At 45.6% G+C, this 22,446-nt stretch overlaps 1 protein-coding gene across 1 annotated transcript in view; it reads left to right on the forward strand.

The window, feature by feature from the left end:
- TTLL11 (tubulin tyrosine ligase like 11) overlaps nucleotides 1-22,446 on the forward strand; it is a 244,838-nt gene that overhangs the window by 202,033 nt on the left and 20,359 nt on the right. The window contains exon 8 of the mRNA XM_060154432.1: nucleotides 6,744-6,850. Coding sequence (XP_060010415.1) covers nucleotides 6,744-6,850 — 107 coding nt within the window. The remainder of the gene's footprint in view (nucleotides 1-6,743; nucleotides 6,851-22,446) is intronic.

Genomic DNA, 22,446 nt, shown 5'->3' on the forward strand with positions numbered 1-22,446 from the left:
TCAATTCCAGGAGAGAAAAGTTGAATAATTCAGTTGATAAATAATTTAATACATTTGTTCTAATATAAAAATAATGTGGTTATATTATAGAGTATAATACAAAATTTGCATGAATTTTAAAGATAAAACATGAGACAAAGAAATTGTGTTTTTGCCACAGCCTGTGAAATAAGCCATTGCCACTTAATCTCCCAAGATTATTCATTAACTTGCCTCTACCCTCTGGGATACTTTGGGGCAGTACAGGAGCACTTACTAGCTGTGTGACCTTGGGCAAGTTAATGACAGTCTCTGAACCTCAGTGGTCCTATAAAATGGAGATGAAACTATCAATACCCTAGGATTGTATGTTATACACCTCAGAGGAACTACCAGCCAGCAGCCCATGTTGCTATTGTTTTTCTCATCATTGGTTTTAATATTTCTATCTGGCAACACAAAGTCACCCTGTTCGTAGTTTTTTTCATGAAAGCAAATAATTAGAAGTCTTGAATTGGAAACCATTTGTCATATGCTTTTCTCTAAATGAATTTTATAAATTCTAACTCTAGCGCTCTGATACTCCTGATAGAATGGCATGAAGAAGTATCAGCAGGAATTTTTGCCATCTCAGCAAACCTGAAGTCATATTTACACAGTGATTTTGAGAGGGGCTTTGTGTTAGTTTCAGGGGAAGAGAAAACCCCATGGAAGGAGCACAAGCTTTGGGGTTTGGCTTCAGAGCCAAGCACATTACTTAACAGCTGTGTGGCTTTGGGCAAATTCCTTATCTTCTCTGAGTCTCAGTTCCCTCATCTGTAAAATGGGAATAATCTCTCCCACCTTGCAGGAGTGTTATGAGGTTGGGACGTAATATATCATAAAGGATCTGGCCCACTGCCTAGTTTACGGGAGCTGTTTGTGAAATGGGAGTCTTTTGTTATTATTTCCATGAGGCAGAGGGAATTTTCAAGAAAGTCAACAGGCACATGTTATTTCCCTGAGAAAACTACCTAACGTGATACCCTCTGACTCATTTAAGAATTGCATTTGACTTGTAGGAATAGATACCCATCTATAAATGGTTTAAAGAGTAAAATTAATTTTTTTCTCATATAACAGGAAATTTGGCAGTGGGGCTTCGAGGGCTGGTTAATGACCCCACAAGGTGATCAACTTCCCAGTTTCTGTCTTTGTGCTTACCCACCCTGAGCATGTGCTTCAAGCTTCAGGGTTGCCTTATGGTCACAAGATGGCTGCTCAAAATCCAGCCATCATGGTCAAGTTCCAGGCAGGAAAAAGGAAGAAGGAAGGAAGAGCAAAAGACATTGGTCAGATGCTTCCTTTTAACTCCTAATACAATTCTACTAAAATGTAAGAGAGAGGGAGAGATTTGAAAAAAAGTTACATGTCACAAGAATCACAATCTCAGTTGCCTGAGGATGGGGTGGGGGGAGGGTGCAGGCAGGAAGGATAAGCAAACCAGTGGGTGGGGTCTAGAAGGATGAGGGGGGGTGGGGCTGTGGCAAAAAGAAAGGTTGTTGCCGGGCTAGTATTACCAAGGCTTTTGATTTTTCAAGAGAAGCTAGAAATATTGATTTTTATGTAAAATATCAATGCATGTATATACTGAATGTTGGCGATTCAGAAAATAATTCTGGGTTCAATCAAAGCATGGCGGCCCATAGCGTCCACCGGTGTGTTACCTCTGGTGTGAGAGGCTGAGGTACATATTAAGAGGACTGGTATGTTCATATACAATCTTGAAAAGAAAATTCCTGAAAAGAATTGAGAGTGGTTCTAGCAAAGAAGATTCTTAAAATGCACTCAGACTGAAACTGGATGATGTGAAAAATATTGCTACAAATCTGTCTCTGTGTGAGAGGGTTTATGATTTTTCCACCCCTTTGTTCTCTATAATTAAGAGTGTTTGCATGAAAAACCCACCTTTGTGACATTAGCGACTATTAGGTCCTGCAGCCGTCATTCCCAACCTGTGGCCGAGTACTGTTAGTGGGAGCGATGGTGACCGTGACAAGTGACAATGTCTTCAGGTAGGGAAGAGGCAGCCGGAGCAGAAGGACCCAGACTGTGAGCCCCTCTCCCCTCCCTCTGTACCCACCCAGCAAGTGTCCTGAGTAATGAAGGATGCAGGAAGGAATGGAGAAAACATTGCACAACTGTTAATAGATTTCTCCTTTTCAAATGTACCAAGACATCCGAACAGCAACTTTGTTGTAAAAGATGATCTTCTCTGCTTTCAGATTTATATCTGAGTGTGTTCCGTCTCACCAGCTAAATTTAACAGCACGTGTTTTCTCTTGCTAACAACTATTCTCTCTCTGCTTTCCACTTCAGTTTAAATTTCGCTTCATTATGAGTTAATAATATTTATGCCATGTGTTCAATCAAACCAAGTGCCCTTCTCTGGGGCACTGTGCCAGAGACATATTTGCTGGCTAGAGACCCTCCCTTCTGAGCTCCCACGCAAACGGCAGAAGTTGAACTTGACTTTCATCTGTCCTGCCCACTCTTTCTCTCCAAGTTCCTTGAAGAGAACTGGAGGGAACAAAATAATAAACATTCCGATTGAATTGATTTTCAGTGACCATCTCTCATAACGTGCTGCATAGATCAGCAGTTTTAGGAGTGAATTATGCTAATGCCAGTCTGGCCGTATTCTATTTTTCTTTTCCACCAAGAAATGAGAAATAATGAACTGTCATCCTCTCGTCTAGAATTAACTCCATCTAACCAGCTTGTCGTGTCATTTCCTCAGGAGGCATATAACAGTAGCACGTATTGCCATGAATTAAGCACCTCTTTTCTCTTTTTTTTTTAATTCATAATAATTGCTGAGGTGTGGAGACATCTCTTTCTCTGAGAAACAGAAATTATCTGCTTCTTCAGTGTGGCAGCTTTCTCGAGGGAAATGCATTTTTGTTATTTTCCTTCCATCGGATCCCTAATTTGGGAGGATTTCTATGTAATTCACTAAGAACCCGTTTTCTGAACGTATCCTACATCAGAACTTGACATCAACTAGCACACGCTGCATTTTCCATTTCCACAGCCTGAAGATTAAACGGTTTGCCAGAACCGGGGTTTATTTCTAGAAAATGGGAGGCAGCTTCTCCACACCTCGAGTGTTTGCTTCACGCTGGGCCATTCCGCTTGGAGATCCCCACTCGTGTCCTTTGTGGTTTCTAATCCTGGTCTCCTTCTAAATTAGAGAACGGTTTTCTCTTTTTCCTTCTTTTCCCCCTTCCACTCCCTTTTCTCATAAGGAGATATTAACATGCTTCATAATGGGTAGCTGTGGGGTGTTATTCTCTGAGAGGCAGCATGGAGCGTTAGAATGTTCTGGAATGGAAGTGTCAGGGGCCCTGCCTCCTCCTCTGTCATTAACTCCTCAGTGACTTTGAAAATTCCCCTGTTCTGTGATGATCTCTTTCCAGTAATATCACGAGATTTTTATGCCTGGGATATCAATAGCCTTTAAAAATAGAAACATTATAAACCAAAGTTGTCTTTCCCTCCGCCCGGCAGATGTTTAGAGAGTGGGTTGTTTTTTTTTTTTCTTTTTTAAACCAATATTGATTATTTGTTAGTTTTCACCTTACAGAAACCTCTCCAGGAAAAATAAGCTTCTTTTCTTTCAGAGAGAAGGATGAACACAAAAGAAATTCTATAAATAGGATTTTATGGAGTGGAAAAAGTTGGTTTCTAAATTTCCCATGAGATGTCACTAGTTGTTGAGAGAAAATGGGGATGATAATTTCAAATCTCTCTAATCTTAGGCTCCTTATGAACTTGAATGATTTGTGATTCTCTCCATCCTCTGTGCCCATATTCTTTTGATTCTGAAAACAAAACAAAACCTTTCTTTAAACTGGTTCTGCATCATGGAGGAAGGCTGGGAGCTGTCATATGTGCCAGGCACCGAGCTAGTCCTTAAAATAGCTTTATATGGCGAGTCGCCTTATCCTCATACAAATAAGGAAATTTAGATTGCAGAGAATGTCAGTGACCTGCTCAAGGTCACATAGCAGAGTCAAGATGCAAACTCGTGTGCCTTTGACTCCAAAGCTCATTTTTTCCATGTACGTTTCTAGCCTGTCCTTTCTGCGGAATCTTTCTGGCTTCTCATGTTACCATATTTCTTGGATTTCTCTTCCACTGAAGAATTTATCCTATCACTCGTCAGTCATTTGAAGAACTGCATCCCAGAGCATAAGGGGAAACTGTTCAAACGATTAAGAGCTACCAAGGCCTCATGTTTTTACCCCAGATTCTGAGATCATTTCTACCCTCCGAGAGCCGTATCCAAGACTGATCCGGATCCCAGCGTCACTCACTGGGCCCAGAATACCACTTACACATAGTGCACACAAAACAAATTCTATACTGAGTGGGCGGATGGATGAAAAGTTCATTCCAAAATCTTAACCCTTGGAGACGTTCCCTGTTTGAGCGCATTAAGAATGTTTGGTGACCACGGGGATAAACCTAGGAAAACCTGTCTCCAAGTGACCCTGGTTGTCTTACCCCCCAGCCTTATGTCCCAAAGCTTCCCAACAGGGCCTCTCTCCAGACTTTCTGGGTTACCTGAGACTTTGTCTCTTGAATCTTGGGCTCTTCCTGAAGCTCTGGGCTGGGCCACCTCCCCATTGCTCCCCAAAGTTCCCAAGTCCACTACTCTATCCTCCAGGGGAGGCCTGGATGTGAATCCCAGCGTGTGATCTTGGGCAAGCCATTGTCCCTTCTCTTGAGTCTCAGCTGACCCGTCATTGAAGTGGGCCTAAGAACACCTCCCTCATAAAGTGGTTATAAAGATCCAGAGAGCTCATGGGCAGGAAGGGGCCTGGCATACAGATGGTGCCCAGGAAGTGCCCACAGGATCAACCTTCTTCTAAAGCGTTTCCTGTCTACGGCAGCCAGCACAGACCCCTCCTTCCCCCGCCCCAGCAGCAAATGTTACCATCGACTGTGTTTGCAGGTATCACTAGGGAGGGAAAGTTACTTTGGGAAAAGGGATAAATGGAGAATCCTCTTTGGTAAATTATGACTCCTACTAAAGGTTTGACACTTCTAATTTCTACCTGTCAGGAAAAAAATAACTATATACCGGTGGTAAGTTTGGTTTCCCTTTTTATACTCCATGAACCCACAGAGCAAGCCAGGTAGAGCTCCTGTCCTGTGGGGAGCAAGTGGTCCAGAGGACATGGATACGATAATGAGAGAAAACCCGTAGCCACTCCTAATGAAGCTTTGGAAATGAACAGTGCAGGCTGTTAGAATATACCTTGGGAGAGACTGGAGCGGGTCCCCAGCAGGACCCAATGGAGGTAGCCATCTCAGTGACGGGTGACATGAAAAGCTCTGCATCCGCTGACATGTTGTCACTGAGGCTCAGTGACTGTGTGCTGATGTGCTTTGAAGTCTGCCACCGCGACTTGTGATTGAAATACAGAGCCGGAGCCCAGGAGGAAGCAGGATGTGAATTGATGGCCTGAGGAATACAGGCTGGGAAGAAAGGAAAGAAGGGAGGGAGGGAGGGAGGATGCTGTCATATAAGGAGCATCAGCCTCGTCCAGGCACCGTGCTGGGCACACGTGGGCACGTGTCAGGGGTGTGCATGGGTTTGGAGAGGGGCCTCTCGGATGCCCAAATCCTGCTTGCCAATCAACCCCCGACTTCTCGGGTTCCTAAGGGAGCTATTCACGCAAGGGATGATGACAAATGGGAAACCAAAGAACCACTTTATCATGGCTGGGGCGACGGATGTGGACACACTTGGAAAGTTGAAAGCAGCATGCAGTGTAGTTCAGCCAGACAGCTGGTCCCAAGGTCTAGCTTTCGGGGTTCCCAGGGCAAATCCAGCCTGTCTTGGGACTCGCCTCCCCGGCACGATCTGGTTCAGGAGGGAAGTGCCTCTGGACCAGCTGAGGGCTGCCTGCATTCTGAACAGAGAGCCTGAATTCTTTCATCCAGACACTCTGACTAGCAAGCCCATTCCTCCAGAATGGACAGGGCCTTCACTGAAAGGTCAGCCTCAGGCAGCCTCTGAAGGGGCCTAGATGGTCGCAGCTCTGAGAGCAAGAGGGCAAGTAGAGAGAGATCGGGAAGGGAACCAACAGTTGTCGTGGCCCAACCAGGTGCCAGGGCCTTGGGATGCCCCGCCTCGTCTCCTCTTCACAACAGCCGTGTGGGCGGGTGTTATTATCTTCATTTAAGAGACCAGCAAATAGAGGCACCGAAGATTTAAGTAAATGGTCCACAGCCATACTAGCTAGAAAAAGCAGCAGGGCCGGGATTTCAGTCCTGGTCTGTCCGAGGCCCAAATCATGCTCTTTTCAGCGCGCCTGCCCACCTTTGCAGACCACAGTGACTGTAATCAAGACTGCCTGTTTTATAGGTCAGGAAACTGAGGCTCAAGAAGGGGAAATAGTTTAATCAGAGCCATCTGCTTCTAAGTGGTAGAGCCAGGTTCAACTCAAGACTTGCCATCCTAAAGTCCCTCCTCCTCCCAGCCCTTTAGAGCCCTAATGAACCACATTACAGGAACCCACAGGATCTGACCTCAGCTCTTCCATTTTCAGCCTCCTCTCCCATGGTTCCCTGCCATTCACCCTTCGCTAGTTCCAGCTGTGGGGAGGGAGGGCCTTCCAGGCGGGGAGCACAGCCCGGGCAAAGGCACAGAAGCCAGACAGGACAGGACGGGTCGGATCTGGCAGTGACGTGTCCTTTCCTGTCTTCTGCAGGAACTGCAAGCTCAGTAGCAGCAGCTTGTCCATGGCCGCCGTGGACATCCTCTACATTGACATCACAAGGAGATGGAACTCCATGACCGTGGACCAGCGGGATTCAGGTACCTGATGACTGGCCTCTGCCGTGTCCTGTGGGAGGACAGAGAGGGATGGGTGGTACATTATCTGTTTCTTCTTGTTAAGGGTCAAGGTGGGGGAAGGAGGAAGGTCATCCTATGGTTACCAAACCAAACTTGGGTCTGTTCGCCTGCGTGTAGTAAAGCCAACCTGCTGACTCGGAGTTGTGGTGAAGGAAAGGGCAGCATTTATTGCAGGGCCAAGCAAGGAGTCCAGGCAGCTCAGAAGGCCCGAGCTCCCCAGTGGCTTTCAGGGAAAGGTTTTTAAAAGCAGGGTGAGGGAGAGGTGTCGCGGGGTGTGTGATCAGCTCGTGGACATTCTTCTGATTGGTTGGTGGTGAGGTCATTGGGAGTCAACATCATCAACCTTCTGGTTCCAGCCTGTCTGGGGTCTGCGTGCTTGTGGGCAGCATGCAGTTAACTTCTTCCACCTGGCGGGGGTTTCAGTCTCTGCAAAACAGCTCAAAGGACGTGGCTCGGAATGTTATCTATAGCCCTTGAGGAGGACTTTGTTTAATGACTAAACTATTATTATTTTGTTTTGCTTGACTTTTCCTTTGTTTCTGCATTTTCTCACTTCTTTGATTAAATTTCTTCTTTGGAACTTGGGGAAGGCCTAGGAAGCTAAAGTTTTTCTACAAACAAAAAGCAGATGGAGGACGGGGTGGGGGGGGGCGGGGGCGGGGGGGGGGCGGTGGAGGGTAGGGTCTGTCCTGGGAGGCTTGCTTACACTATCAGCTCTAGACCTCACTGGAGGGATGGAACTGAGTTTGAATTCAGGAGCACCGTCCTGACTTCTGCTCCCAAGGCTGTGCCCACCCAAATCCTAATTCCACTGCTGGAATCCTTTGCCTAAAGCTTTGATTCCATTTATGTTGGAAACAGTCACTTATTCGTTGGTAGGTTCATCCCTCGCCACACATTTCCAGGGCATAAGTGGGGCCAGGCCCCGGATAGACTGGAGTGAACAGCACTTGGTTCAGGCCCAGGAAGAACTGGCTCTAGAGTTGGGAGGCAGATGAGAACATAGCAGTAGCTAGTGTGATGCGTGCTAGGATGGAGGGAAGCACAGAGAGGCTGTCAGGAGGCTCAGCAGAGGAGTTCCTGAGCAAGGGGGGCCCAAGGAAGACTTCCTGCAGAAGCTGAGTGGGATCAGCTGAGGGACAGGGTGGCACACGCCCCCTCCTTCAGGGCTGTTTCCCTGGTCTAGGCAGAGACACACGTGAAAGGCTCAGGTCACCCCAAGTAGCCTGGAGGGCCTGCAGCAAGGAGGGAAAGGAGAAGAGGCAGGGACGGGGTTGCAGGAGCTGTCGAGGCCTTGAACGCCACGTGAAAGAGCTTGATCTTGACCCCCTAGATCACGTGGGGCCGGTGAAGGATTCGGTAAGAAGAATCCGCCTTCGGTGGATGAATTTCTGATCTTTTCCTCCCAGAGGGGGTTTTTCTAAAAAGCCATAATAATAACTATACCTGACATTTGTTCAGCTCATCACAAAATTACAGCGGGCTCTCATGCATATTCCCTCATTAAACGTCTCTGCTGTGAACCAGTGCAGTAGGTATGAACGTTCGCATTTCACAGCCGAGTAAACTGCATCTCAAGGGGGCCACCCTCCACTCGGCTGCCTCCCTGCAAAAAGGACACACAAAGAGGGGGCGCCTCAGGGAGCAGTTTTCTCCTGCGATAGGGTGGCGAGGACCTGAAGTCAGGGGGGTTGGGAGACCCAGCTTAGAACTGACAATGCCACTTCCTACGATGTAAGCGCGAGAAGCCGTTTCACCTCGTCCTGCCCATTGCCTCCTCCGTAAAGGGCGCCAGCAGCACCAGCTGTCCGGGGTGCCCTGTGCCGGAGGGTCTGAAAGCCTGTGGCGCCCTCGTGGACAGTTCATCTTATCAGTGGGCTCCCCTTGGGGAGAATCCTGAGCAGGGTGCTCCCCGCCAGATCCTGCCCCACACCCTGGCTCTGCCCTGGGCTCGAGCTCCCTGCCCACAGGGACCAGCAGCCCTTCCTGCGGCTGCCGGGACTTGGGCATCGTCTGCTAAGTGGTTTCACGTTTGATAGTGAGGCTTCCAGCTGCCAGTCTTGGGTGTTTCCTACATGCTGAGCACACTGCCCGGCACTTGACACGTGCAGCCTGGGCTAGAGTCCTCCCAGAGGTAGACACGATGATCTCTTTCACACGGAGAAGGAAATTGAGGCTCAGAGGCGCGGCTGGTGGGTAAGGCTTTAACGCCAAGCTGCCACCCTCCCCTTCCGGTTGCTTCCTCCTGCTATTGGTCCCAGAGCAAGGTGACCGCCCAGCTCCCTACTGCTCCCCTTTCTTAAATTCAAAAGCAAAACTCAGGGGCTGCTAATACTCACTGATTCGACAAGGCGAGAGCTCCTATCACATCTCCGCCGTCGGAGCTGCCTTCCATCCTTCCCTGGCAACCAGGAGAGGCTGGAGATGGAACCTCTGAGAAGTAGGCAGATGAATTATCATCTCCAGGACGGAGGGTGCTTATGTGACAGTTGAGCCGCCTGCTTTCTGCTGACGCCTTCAGAAAGTGAAGACGTGTTTGCTCTGTGAGCCGAATGCGGGGCGTCGTTGCGGGAGCCTGTGGAGGGGGCCAGATGAGGGGGCAGGGGTGGCAGTGGAATTATTAAATATTGAAGTTGATCAGGAATAGCAGCAGGAAGCTACTTATCATGTTTTATTGCTTCAAACTAGCATTACCATCTGGCCCCATTGTTAATTCTGAGTAGCTTTTCATGTTTTGTTTGCCTCTTAAATTGCTCCCCAGCAGCGGAATCCACAGGGGCTGCCCACAGTACAGGCTCGGGTGAGGTTTTCTGGGGTCTGCAGCGTCTCTCTGTCTGCTGAGCAAGCTAAGGAGATGAGAAAAATACTTATTTTTAGAACATACAGATGCGCAAATCTGGGGCTGGGGTCTTCCAGGCCTTTCCACCCTGCCTCAGCCCCTGAGTGTGTGGAATAACAGTCCTTAGTAGTAACTGCAATTTTGAGATCACCTCCGACGTACAAATATCACTGCTAATTCTCACACCAGACCTTCGAGGTGGGTGATCAGATCCCATTTTACAGAGCAGATTCTGAGGTTTCCAAGAGCAAAAGTGACTTGTCTGAAATCCCACAGCCAGTGAGTAGCAGAAGCTGGATTTGCACTCAAGCCTCCTACCTCCTGGCCCAGGACGCTGTCCCCAATCCAGGGCCACACCGAGCAGGGCTTGTTCATCTGAGTGATGCGGAGGGGATGGGGGCTCGTGAGGCAGGGAGGTGAAAGGTCAATTCACAGAGCACAAGGAAGGCAGAACTGCAGTGGGAGTTGGTGCCTCGTCCACGCACCTGTCTCCCTTCCTCCTTGGAGCTTATACTCCTGTTCTCCTGTTTCCATCACTCCTGAAAGGAAATAATAGCGTCCAGGGTGGGGGGTCGTACAGGCAGTGAGGGCTGGGCATTAAAGCCAGGAATGAGAAGGCTGTCTGCGCCCGTGGGCGCAGGGGCCGCTGCTGTCTTAGCTGGTGCAGGCCGGGGCCCAGATGCCTCCTGAGAAGCCTGCTCGAGCACCTCTGATTCTCAAGGAGAAGGAGTTTCTGAAGCCAGCCGCGTGCTCAGGACCATTCAGGAAGCTACTGGATGTCAGAAGAAGTAAAGGCCTGGTCGGAGGTGTGGACCCATGTGAGCTGGGGCAGCTTTTCCTGCCCTAGAGCTGCTGTGGGGCTGGCGAGAAAGAAGTCAGAAGAGGGGCAGAACATGCGCTCTCAGTCTCAGAGGGCACGCACTCACTCGTGCATTCACTCATTCATTCATTCAACAGATGGGTAATGAATGTGTTACCAGGTATTGGGCCCTACTGGAATAAAAAGAAATTATTTTACAGACCCTATTCTCAAGGAAAAAAAAATAATAGAGATTACGTACTGAACATTGACTATGGGACAGAAATCAAAGATGCTTGTTATGAATTGCTTCATTTAAGTCTCATGCAGCCCTGTGAGATAAGGCTGGCTATTCCCATCTGACAGATGAGAAAGCTGAGGCTCAAAGGGGTGAACTTAAGCAAGCGTGTCAAGTCTTACAGTGGGGAGCCTGGGATCTGAACCGAGAACGGCCTGCCTTCAGAGCTCATCCTTGGCCCTTCCATTACACCCAGCGTCTCCAGCCACACAAATGAAAAGCACGCGCAGTTGAAAGTTGTAACGGGGTGGCCAGAGCTCCCATGGGGGAAGCAACAAAGGAGGGAGCCGTGCGGGTGAGGAGAGAGCACAAGCAAAGCACTTAGCGTGGTGGGCGACCCAGAAAAGGCGCTCGCTGCGCGTTCTGTATCCCTGAGGGCCTGGCACATCGACCAGAGCACGCAAAAGCCTCTCACCTGGTGCCCAGTGAATGTTCGGTGAGCAGACGAACGCCAATATAAAAAATGTCCCCCATCCCCAAAGCAGGGCCTCTGAGTGTGAGAACCATGGCTTATACTAGCGGTGGTCTATAGGGAGCTCCCTCTGCTTTCCTATTGTCCAGTGTAAAATGGCAGTCCATTTGAATAAGACCATCACCCCGACCCAAACCCCAGTGTGTCCAAGTGCTGACACACCTTTCCTTTCTGGAAGCCAGCCCAGACCTTCCTTCTGCCCTAATGAGACTTCGGTACCCACCAAGGGGGTTAACCAGATTCCCGATGCTCAAGGCCCTTATGAACCTTCATTTGACCTGCATGAGGAGACCCTGCTATTGAAATGGAGAAGAAAAAGTGGTGTTTAAAAAGACTAGAGAGGAAAAAAAAAAACAGTAAGAAGAAGCATACATATTATGAAATCTAAATCTCAGACCACCCTTTTAAATAGGCCCGTTATTGACTGCTTTTTAAAATTGGACCTCAGGTGCACAGAACCGGGTTAATCATGATCCTTGGCTCAGGAGACACTCCATCCTGGTCCGTGCATAGCCTGCTCTATTCAGTTAGCTTTTTGAACTAGTTACTTTTAGTAATGGAATAAGCATCCCCACGCTCTCGTGACCCAAAGCAAAAGCTGGGACTCGGCGATCACACGCGTTTAGCACGTGGCTCTCCCCCAAGCCCAGCCCATTTGCCACCTCTCTCCACCTGAGGAGCCCTCAGCTGCATCCCATGCCCATCGCTCTCTAAATAGACTGTCTTCCTCTCTTAAAATGCCAATGACTACTTAGGAGCTTGGTGGAATTTCGTAATATGCAGTCTCACACTCTGCAGCAGGCCAGTGTAATTGTCAATTGTCATTTAAAAAAAAAAAAAGATTTCAGTTTCCAATTCTAGAATTTCTAGCAGAGCACAGAAATCTAAAAAAGAATTTCTAGCAGAGCCCAGAAATCTGTTTGTGGTATCAGCAAACTTGGGGTGTAGTAGCCCTCTCATTGCCCAGAACCAAACGAAGAAACACAGTTGTCAGTGAAGAGGCAGTTATGTAAATTGCACTCATGAACACCTCCTTATCATTGAGACTTTGCTTTCTACTCTTCCCAGAGTGGAATTCACTCCTCTGTGGCGAGAGACTAGGAGAGCATCAAGATTAGGCAATAAAAGGCAGTATCGGGCTTCCCTGGTGGCGCAGTGGTTGAGAGTCTGCCTGCCGATGCAGGGGACACGGGTTCGTGCCCCGGTCCGCCATGGTCGCTGAGCCTGCGCGTCCGGAGCCTGTGCTCCGCAACGGGAGGGAGAGGCCACAACAGTGAGAGGCCCGTGTACCGCAAAAAAAAAAAAAAAAAAAAAGGCAGTATCACTGGCATCATCTGTGAGAGACAAACATTTCACTTGAAAAGGGAACACTTGAGCCCAGCATCTGGTGTCTGGTCCATCTAACCCACAACCGACAGCTAGGGGCTTCAGGACAGCTTTGCTCACTTCGCAGCCAGATTTTTTGCTGTTTTAAAATATAAACTAGAGGTCCTCCCAGTAAGCAATGGAAACGTGATTGCAAAGCAAGAAAGAAAATGGACCAGAGAGTCTTTCCCACCCACATGAGCACACACGCGACACCCACGTATGCGTGTTCGGCCCACACCTTGCTTGCAGAGGAAAAATCAGAGTGGCATAGTGTAATGTCTCCTATGTGCTGTAGGCTCTTTGACCAAAATGAGAAACATTTCTTCCACTGCTTGAAGAGCTCCTGAGCTACATGCCCGCCTTCGTGGGGCTGCCTCGGCTTGACTGGCAGTATAACCAAAGCCACGGGCTCTGGGATCAGACAAAGCTGGCTTCAAATCTGAGACCGGTAAATTGCAAGCTGTGTCGTCTCCGCAGGTTATGTAACTTCCTCTGAGCCTCACATTCATCTTCTGAAAAGGGGAGATAATAACGGTGCCCACTTCATAAGAACATTGATACGGCTGAAATGGGACAAAGCAGAAAGTGCTCAGAGCAGGGTCTGAGTAGGAAATGCTCAGTAAGAAGGCGCTGCCTCTATTGATATCACCTGGCTCTGACTGCACCCCTCTCCCGGGACATGCTTCCTGGGCACCTACTCGTGCCAGGTGCTCTGCAGGTGCTGGGAACAGACAGGAAGAAACGCCTGCCTGGAGACACTCGCAGCCTGTGGGAGGGATGGGATGTGGTGGCAGCGGGCCTTCCCTCGGAGCCGACAGAGTGCCAGGGCCTCCCCTCCTTTCCCTCCAAGATGGCCCTCACCCACCTTTGGCCTGGCTGCCCCATCCTCACTGCCCTGCCCCTTTGTCCTACACAGCACTGTTGGAGGGTTGGCTGGGAAGCGGAACCCATGTGTCCAACTCAAGGAAAGTAGGGGTGGGGGGTGGATACTGTGAAGCTGGGGACCTTTAGCAAGAAATGCAGCACTCCAGCTTCAGGGCTGCCGGGCCTGGAGAGTCAGGGCCAGTTTCTCTCCACGTGTGCCACGGTCTCCAAAGACCAGCTGTCCCCTCTCCTCTGCACGTCTGCTCTCACACTGTGGGTGCTCCTGCCTTCGGCCGGCCTCCAGCCCTCCTCCTGCATCACCTCTCAACCCGGAGTCCACCATCAGCCACCTGCAGTCACTGGTCTCACGACTACAACTCCAGGGGAGCGAGCGAGAACCCTTCCCCCTGTGCAGCCACCCCTCCGGTCACTAGCCCCACGCTCACTCGTTCCAGCCAAGGTGGCCGGCCACTTCGGAGGACCTCCATCGGGGCCACTTGCCTCTGTCCGAAGCCCTCACCCCTCACACACCCCTGCCCAGGCCCTCCTCGCAAGGCGCCGCCCTCAGGCTGGGACAGCTCCCCCTTCCCACAGGCTCCAGCAGCATTCAGCGCCGCTGCTCGGCAGCACCGATCCCCATGCGAAGTGAACACGGTGGAACGAGCGTGTGGCATCTGCCCCTTGAGCTAGACTCCATGACGCCAAGCCGTTCCTGCCTTGACGAAGCCTAGCTCTGTGCCTGGCACATAGTAGGTGCTCAGCAAACGCGCGCGGGATGGACGAGGGACGGGACCCTGACGATCAGCTGACATCTGTGGGTGTCTGAGTCTCGTTACTGTCTCTCACCAAATTTCCTCAGTCGACTTATGCAAATCATCTGCCTCCTCTACTTTCCTCAGCTGGAATGAGCCCCAACTGAAATGTATGTGGTTAACAACGTACTGAAATATTTAAAAGTATTTTTACTTGGAAGGTTTAGCGAAGCCTCACTTATACATATACATGGATGGCCCCCTCCCTCCTCGGTACAGGAGGCGGGTTTCACGCGGTGCCTCGCACCGTGTCTGGCACGAGCGATGTTCTTCAGCCTTGAAATTATCTCAAAGTCAGATGGGCCTCCCTGGATGTGTGCCTACACGCTTACAAAATAGTCAGTGTCAGAATTATTTTTAATAAAAGCAAGCGAGCCAACAGAAATGCCAGCTCGCCCTTCCCGCGCAGACGCTTATCTGGGGCTGCTGCCGTGCAGGCTGCACCTTCTGTAATGAATATCCCCTCGGCGACGGGAATATCCCCTCCCGTCGCCTGGAGACGTGTGATCACCGCCACAGCCCCCTTCATTGGAGCGCCTGATCGTCACCTTCCTGTCCATCACCTCCAGGGCATGGGAACAGGATCTCCGCCGTTGTCTGGTCCTACGCCCCAAAAAAGAGACAAAAGGAAAAAAGTGAGATGAATTTTTTTATGCAGCTATTTCCTTTCCTTCATCCCAGATCTTGCAGGAACAGCGGCAGCAGGATGGAAGTTGTGGGAAAAGCATGAGCCATGAACCAGCGAGTCAGCCAGGCTGAGTCTGGTTCCTTGCACCTCCCATCTTGGAGCCCAGGGTCGGGGGTGGGGGCGCTTCAGCTCCAAGAGCCACAGTTTCCTTTAAAACGGGCCAGTGCCATCCACCTTGGGTTGTTGTAAGGCTTTAGTTAGTAAGTGTACCCCCGGCTCTCCTTTTGCTTTGTTTTAACCACCATTGTCATTCTTGACACGTGTGCGTGCTTTCAGATTACAAAAGTCTTCCAATCCACTTGTGCACTGAAAGCTCACACTCCCCCTGAGCGTGGTCTTGTTCCCACGACCCCACTCAGGGAGGAGGAAACCGAGGCTCAGAGTGGTAAAGAGGGGTCAGGGACAGAGCAGGAACCGGTCTCTAGCCTCCATCTTGTGCAGCCTCAGGAAGTGACGACACTGATGAGTAAAGATGGAAGGACTACTGCCAATCCCCAAATATCCCCAGGCCGAGGCATCCATAAGGTGGGCGGAGCTGTGTTTGGTAAGACCATCGGGGAGACGTGACCAATGACAGACGCATCCTCCGCAGCCCCTCCCCCCATCTGCGCCTCTGCTACCAAGGAGGCAGGATACAGGGTCACACAGGCTTTACTGCTACAAAGCTCTGCACTTGACACTCCTCACAGCACCGCTATTTAGAGTTGAGGAAATGAGAATTAGACTGGTTGGGGGCACCTCGCTAGTAAACAGCAGTGCTTGGACAAGGACCCACGTCTCCTAACTAAATCTTCTCCCACATACTGCCCCTTAATGTGGCTGCTGGTGATTGACACAAATATGAGCTACATTTATGGATTTGTAAAAATTAATAGACAATTTTTTTGGAAAAGTTTTTTTTTTTTAATAAATTTATTTATTTATTTATTTATTTGGGGCTGTGTTGGGTCTTCACTGCTGCATGTGGGCTTTCTCTAGTTGTGGTGAGCGGGGCCTTCTCTTGTTGCAGAGCACAGGCTCTAGGTGCGCGGGCTTCAGTAGTTGTGGCACGTGGGCTCAGTAGTTGTGGCTCGCGGACTCTAGAGCGCAGGCTCAGTAGTTGTGGCTCACGGGCTTACTTCTTCTGCAGCATGTGGGATCTTCCCGGACCAGGGCTCAAACCCATGTCCCCTGCATTAGCAGTGGATTCTTAACCACTGAGCCACCAGGGAAACCCCTTTGAAACAGTTTTAGATTTACAGAAAAGTCGAGCAGATAGTACAGAGAATTCCCATATACTCCCCAAACACATACTCTTTCCTCTATAGTATGTTGCATTAGTATACATTTGTTAGTTAATAAACAAATATTAATATATTATTATTAATTAAAGTCCATAGTTTAAAGTTCACTCTGTGTTGTACATCCTATGTGTTTTGACAACTGCATAATGTAATGTATCCAGTACGGTACTATACTATACAGAATGTTTTCACTGCCCTAAAAATCCCCTGTGTCCCACCTATTCATCCTCTCCCACCCTGAATCCCTGGCATCCACTGATCTTTTTACTCTCTTCATAGTTTTGCTTTTTTCTGAATGTCATATCGTTGGAATCGTACAGTATGTAGCCTTTTCAGTACTGGCTTCTTTCACTTAGCAATGTGCATTTAAAGGTCCTCCGTGTCTTTTTGTGGCTTGATAGCGCATTTCTTTTTATCTGTGAGTAAAAGTCCATTGAACGGATATGCCATGGTTTGTTAATCCATTCACCTATTTAAGGACATTTTTGTTGCGTACAATTTTTGACAGTTATGAATAAAGCTGCTATAAACATTTGTGTGCAGTTTTTTTTTGTGGACATAACGTTTTCAAAATGGGCAAATACCTAGGGATGTGATTGCTGGATCATATGGTAAGACTACATTTAGCTTTTTAAGAAACTGCCAAACTGTCTTTCAAAATGGCTGTACCATTTCACATTCCCACCAGCAACGAATGAGAGTTCCTGTTGCTCCACATCCTTGACAACACTTAGTATTGTCAGTTTTTTAAATTTAGCCATTGTAATAGGTGTGTAGTGGTATATACTACATTGTTTTAATTTGCAATTTCCTAAAGACATACGATGTCGAGCATCTTTTCATATGCTTATTTGCCATTTGTATATCTTCTTTGATGAGATGTCCAGATCTTTGCCTACTTTTTTTTCTTATTGTTGAGTTTTAAGTGTTCTTTGTATATTTTGGATACAAGTCTTTTATCAAGTATGTCTTTTGCAAATATTTTCTCACAGTTTATGTGGCTTATCTTTTCATTCTCTTAACAGTGTCTGTACAGAGCAGAAATTTTTAATTTTAATAAGGTCTAACATCAATTTTTTCTTTCAGGGATTTTGCTTTTGGTGTTGTGTCTAAAACTTCATAGCCAAATCCAAGGTCCCCTAGATTTTCTCCTGTTATCTTCTAAAACTTGTATAGTTTTGCATTTTACATTTATGTCCATGATCCATTTTGAGTTAATTTTTGTGAAAGGTGCAAGGTCTGTGTCTAGATTCTTTTTTTTTTCTTTTAAATATGGATGTCCACTTGTTCCAACACCATTTGTTGAAAAGACTGTCCTTTCTCCATTGAATTTCCTTTGTTCCTTTGTCAAAGATCAGTTGATTATATTTGTGTGAGTCAATTTCTGGCTCTGTATTCTGTTCCATTGATCTAGTTGTCTGTTCTTTCACTAATACCATGTTGTTTTGATTACTGTAACTATAGTAAGTTTTGAAGTTGGGTAGTGTCAGTCCTCTATGTTCTTCTTCTTTAGGATTGTGTTGGCTATTCTGGTCTTTTGCCTTTCCCATATAAATTTTAGAATCAGCTGGTCAAATATTCACCAAATAACTTGCTGGGATTTTAATTTGGATTGTGTTGAATCTATAGATTGAGTTGGGAAGAACTACCATCTAAACAATATTGAGTCTTCCTGTCCATGAACATGAAATATCTCTCCATTTATTTAGATCTTTTATTTTTGTCATTCAGGTTTCTTAGTTTTCTTCATATGTATCTTCCATATGTTCCATTAGATCTATACCTAAGTATTTTATTTTATTTTACTTTACTTGGGTGCTAATGTAAATGGTGTTGTGTTTTTAATTTAAAATTCCAAGTGTTCATTGCTGGAATATAGGAAAGCAGTTGACTATTATATAATAACCTTGTACCCTACAATGTCGCTATAATCACTTAGTTCCAGAAGTTTGTCAATTTATTGGGATTTTCTACATTGACAGCCGTGTCATTTGAGAATAAAGGCAGTTTTATTTCTACCTTTCCAATCTTTTGGTATACCTTTTCTTTTCTCTTCTTGTCTTGTTTTGTCTTGTCTTATTGAATTAACTAAGACTCCCAGTGCAATGTTGAACAGGAATGGTGAGAGGGGACATCCTTGTCCTGTTCCCAATATTAGTTGGAAAGCACCTATTTTCTTAGCATTAAATATGAAGTTAGCTGTAGGGTTTTTGTAGCTATCCTTCATCAAATGGACAAAGTTCCCCTCTGTTGCTAGCTTGCATAGAGTTTTAGGGGGTGTTTTTTTTTTTCTTTTTTATCATGAATGAGTGTTGGATTTTGTCAAATGCCTTTCCTGCACCTATTGACATGATCATATGATTTTTCTTCTTTAGCCTGTTGATGTGATAGATTACATTAAGTGATTTTTGAATGTTGAGGCAGCCTTGCGTATCTGGAATAAATCTCATTGGTTATGGTGAATAATTCTTCTTATACATTATTGGATTCCACTTGCTAATATTTTGTTGAGGATTTTTGCATCTATGTTTATGAGAGATATTGGTCCGTAGTTTTACCTTTCTAGTAATGCCGTTATCTAGTATTGGGGTAATGTTGACCTCATAAAATGAGTTAGAACATATTCCCTCTGCTTCTGTATTCTGTAAGAGATTGTAGAGAATTGGTATCATTTCTTTCTTAAATGTTTAGTAGAATTTATCAGTGAAACCATCAGGGCCTAGTGTTTACTTTTTTAGAAGGTTATTAATTTAATTTCTTTAATAGATATAAGCCTATTCAGATTAACTGTTTCTCTTTGTGTGAGTTTTGTTGAATTGTGTCTTTCAAGAAATTGGTCCAGGACTTCCCTGGTGGCACAATGGTTAAGAATCCACCTGCCAATGCAGGGGACATGGGTTCGAGCCCTGGTCTGGGAAGATCCCACATGCCGCGGAGCAACCAAGCCCGTGTGCCACAACTACTGAGCCTGTGCTCTAGAGCCCGTGAGCCACAACTACTGAGCCCACATGCCTAGAGCCCATGCTCCCCAACGAGAGAAGCCACCGCAATGAGAAGCCCATGCACCGCAACAAAGAGCAGCCCCCACTCGCCACAACTTAGAGAAAGCCCACGTGCAGCAATGAAGACCCAACACAGCCAAAAGTAAATTAATTAATTAATTTAAAAAAAAGAGAAATTGAAAACAAAATTAAAAAATAAAAAAAGAGAAATTGGTCCATTTCATCTAAGTTATCAAATTTGTGGACACAAAATTATTCATAATATTCCTTTATTATCCTTTTAATGTCTATGGGATCAGTAGTGATAACCCTCTTTCATTTCTGATATTAGTAATTTTAATTACTAATTAGTAGTCTAGTAATCTTCTCTCTTTTTTTCCTGCTTAGCCTGGCTAGAGGTTTATCAGTTTCATTGATCTTTTTATAGAACCAGCTTTTGGCTTAATTGATTTTCTTTATTGCTTTCCTCTATTTAATTTCATTGATTTGTGCTCTAGTTTTTGTTATTTCTTTTCTTCTGCTTACTTTGGATTTAATTTGCTCTTCTTTTTCTAGTTTCCTAAGATGGGAGTTTAGATAATTGATTTAAGACCTTTCATTTTGTTTAATATATGCATTCAAGCCTCTAAATGTCCCTCTAAACACTACTTTCATTGCCTCCCGCAAAATTCAGTAAGTTCTATTTTCATTTTCACTTAGTTAAAAATATTTTTAAATTTCTCTTGAGACTTATTTTTTGACCCATGTATTGTTTACACATGTGCTATTTAATCTCAAATATGTGGAGAATTTTCAGCTGTCTTTGTGTTATTGATCTTTAGTTTAATTTCATTGTGGTATAAGAGCATACTTTGTATGATTTCTATTCTTTTAAATTTGTTAGGTTATATTTTATGGCTGAGAATATAGTCTATCTTGGTAAATGTTCTGTGTGAACTGAAAATAATGTGTACTCTGCTCTTATTGAATAAGGTATTTTATACATGTCAATTAGATCCAGTTGATTGATGGTGCTGTTCAGTTAAACTATATCCTTACCAATTTTCTGCCTGCTGGATCTGTCAATTACTGATAGAGGGGTGTTGAAATCTCCAACTATAATAGTGGATTTGTCTATTTCCCCTTGCACTTCTATCTGTTTTACCTCACATATTTTGACACTCTGTTTTTAGCTACATACATGATAAGGATTGTTGTCTTCTTGGAGAATTGACCCCTTTATCATTAAATAATGCCCACCTTTATCCCTGATAGTTTTCTTTGTTCTGCAGTCTGCGTTGTCTGAAATTAATATAGCTACTCCAGCTTTTTTTTTTTAGTTAGTGTTAGCATGATATATCTTTCTCCATCCCTTTACTTTTTATCTATGCCTTTACGTTTAAAGAGGGTTTCTTGTAAACAATATATAGTTGGATTTTGCTTTTTTAAGGCCACTCTAACAATCTCTGTCTTTTAATTAATATATTTAAACCATTCACATTTAAAGTGATTATTGCTATAGCTGGATTACTATTTACCATGTTAGTAACTGCTTTCCATTTATTTCCCTTGTTCTTTGTTTCTTTTTTATCTTCTCTGCCTTTTTATCTTCTCTGCCCTCTTTCTCTGCCTTCTCTGGTTTTAATTGAGCATTTTATAAGATTTCATTTTCTCTCTTAATATATCAGTTATACTTCTTCTTTAAAAATCAGTGGTTAGGGCTTCCCTGGTGGCGCAGTGGTTGAGTCCGCCTGCCGATGCAGGGGACACAGGTTCGTGCCCCGGTCCGGGAAAATCCCACATGCCGCAGAGCAGCTAGGCCCATGAGCCATGGCCGCTGAGCCTGCGCGTCTGGAGCCTGTGCTCCGCAACGGGAGAGGCCACAACAGTGGGAGACCCGCGTACCGCAAAAAAAAAAATCAGTGGTTGTCCTAGAGTTTGCAGTGTACTTTTTCTGCTAATAAACCCATTTTCAAATAGTGCTATACAACTTCCCAGAGAGTGCAAGTTCCTTGTAAAAGAGTACTCCCAATTCCTCCCCCCTTCCCTAATAACTGTGCTGTTACTCATTTTACTTATTCCTAAGCTATAATCACCCAACACATTGTTGCTGTTATTACTTTGAACAGTTATCTGTTAGATCAGTTAAGAGTAAGAAAAATAAAAAAGATTTATTTTACCTTCATTTATTCCTTTTCTGATGCTCTTCTTTTCTTTATGTAGATCTGAGTTTCTGACCTAGATCATTTTCTTTCTCTCTGAAGAGCTTCTTTGAACATTGCTTGCAAGGCAAGTCTATGGACAACAAATTCCTTCAGTTTTTGTTTGAGAAAATATTTCTCCTTCACCTTTGAAGGATAATTTCTCTGGATACAGAATTCTAGGTTTACGGGATTTTTCTTTCAACGTTTAAGATATTTCACTCCTCTCTCTTCTTGCATGGTTTCTGATGAGATGCTGATGTAATTTTTTTCTTATTCCTCTATAGGTAAGGTGTTTTTCCCCTCTGGCATCTGTCAAGGTTTTCTCTGTCTCTGGTTTTCTACAGTTTGAATATGATATGTATAGGTGTTAATTTTTTGGTATTTCTCCTGCTTGTCATTCTCTAAGCTTCTTGGATCTGTGGTTTGGATGTCTCATTAATTTTGGAAAATTCTCAGCCATTATTACTTCAAGTATCTCTTCTGTTCCTTTCTTTTTTCTCCTTCTGGTATTCCCATTGTATTTCAAGCCTTTTGTATTGTCCCACTGTTCCAAGACATTCTCCTTTACTTTATTCTTTTTTAAAAAATTCAATTTATTTATACTAAAAAACAAAAACAGTTCACCCATTTCTCCCCCACCAACTCGCCCACCTTTGGCAACCACCAATTTGTTCTCTGTTATCTATGAACTTGGGTTGTTTTTTTTAATTTGTTTTTTGTTTTAGATTCCATCTATAAGAGAGATGCACGGTATTTGTCTTTCTCTGTTCTGTCTTATTTCACTTAGCATAATGCCCTTGAGCTCCATCCATGTTGTTGCAAATGGTACAATTTCATTCTCTTTTATTGCTGAATAATAGTCATATTACAATGTCTTTATCCAGTCATCCATCAGAGGACACTTAGGTTGTGTCCATATCTCGGCTATTGTAAATAATGCTGTAATGAC

Source organism: Lagenorhynchus albirostris, chromosome 7 (genome assembly GCF_949774975.1).
Source record: "Lagenorhynchus albirostris chromosome 7, mLagAlb1.1, whole genome shotgun sequence".
In the NCBI taxonomy this organism is placed as follows: Eukaryota; Metazoa; Chordata; class Mammalia; order Artiodactyla; family Delphinidae; genus Lagenorhynchus; species Lagenorhynchus albirostris.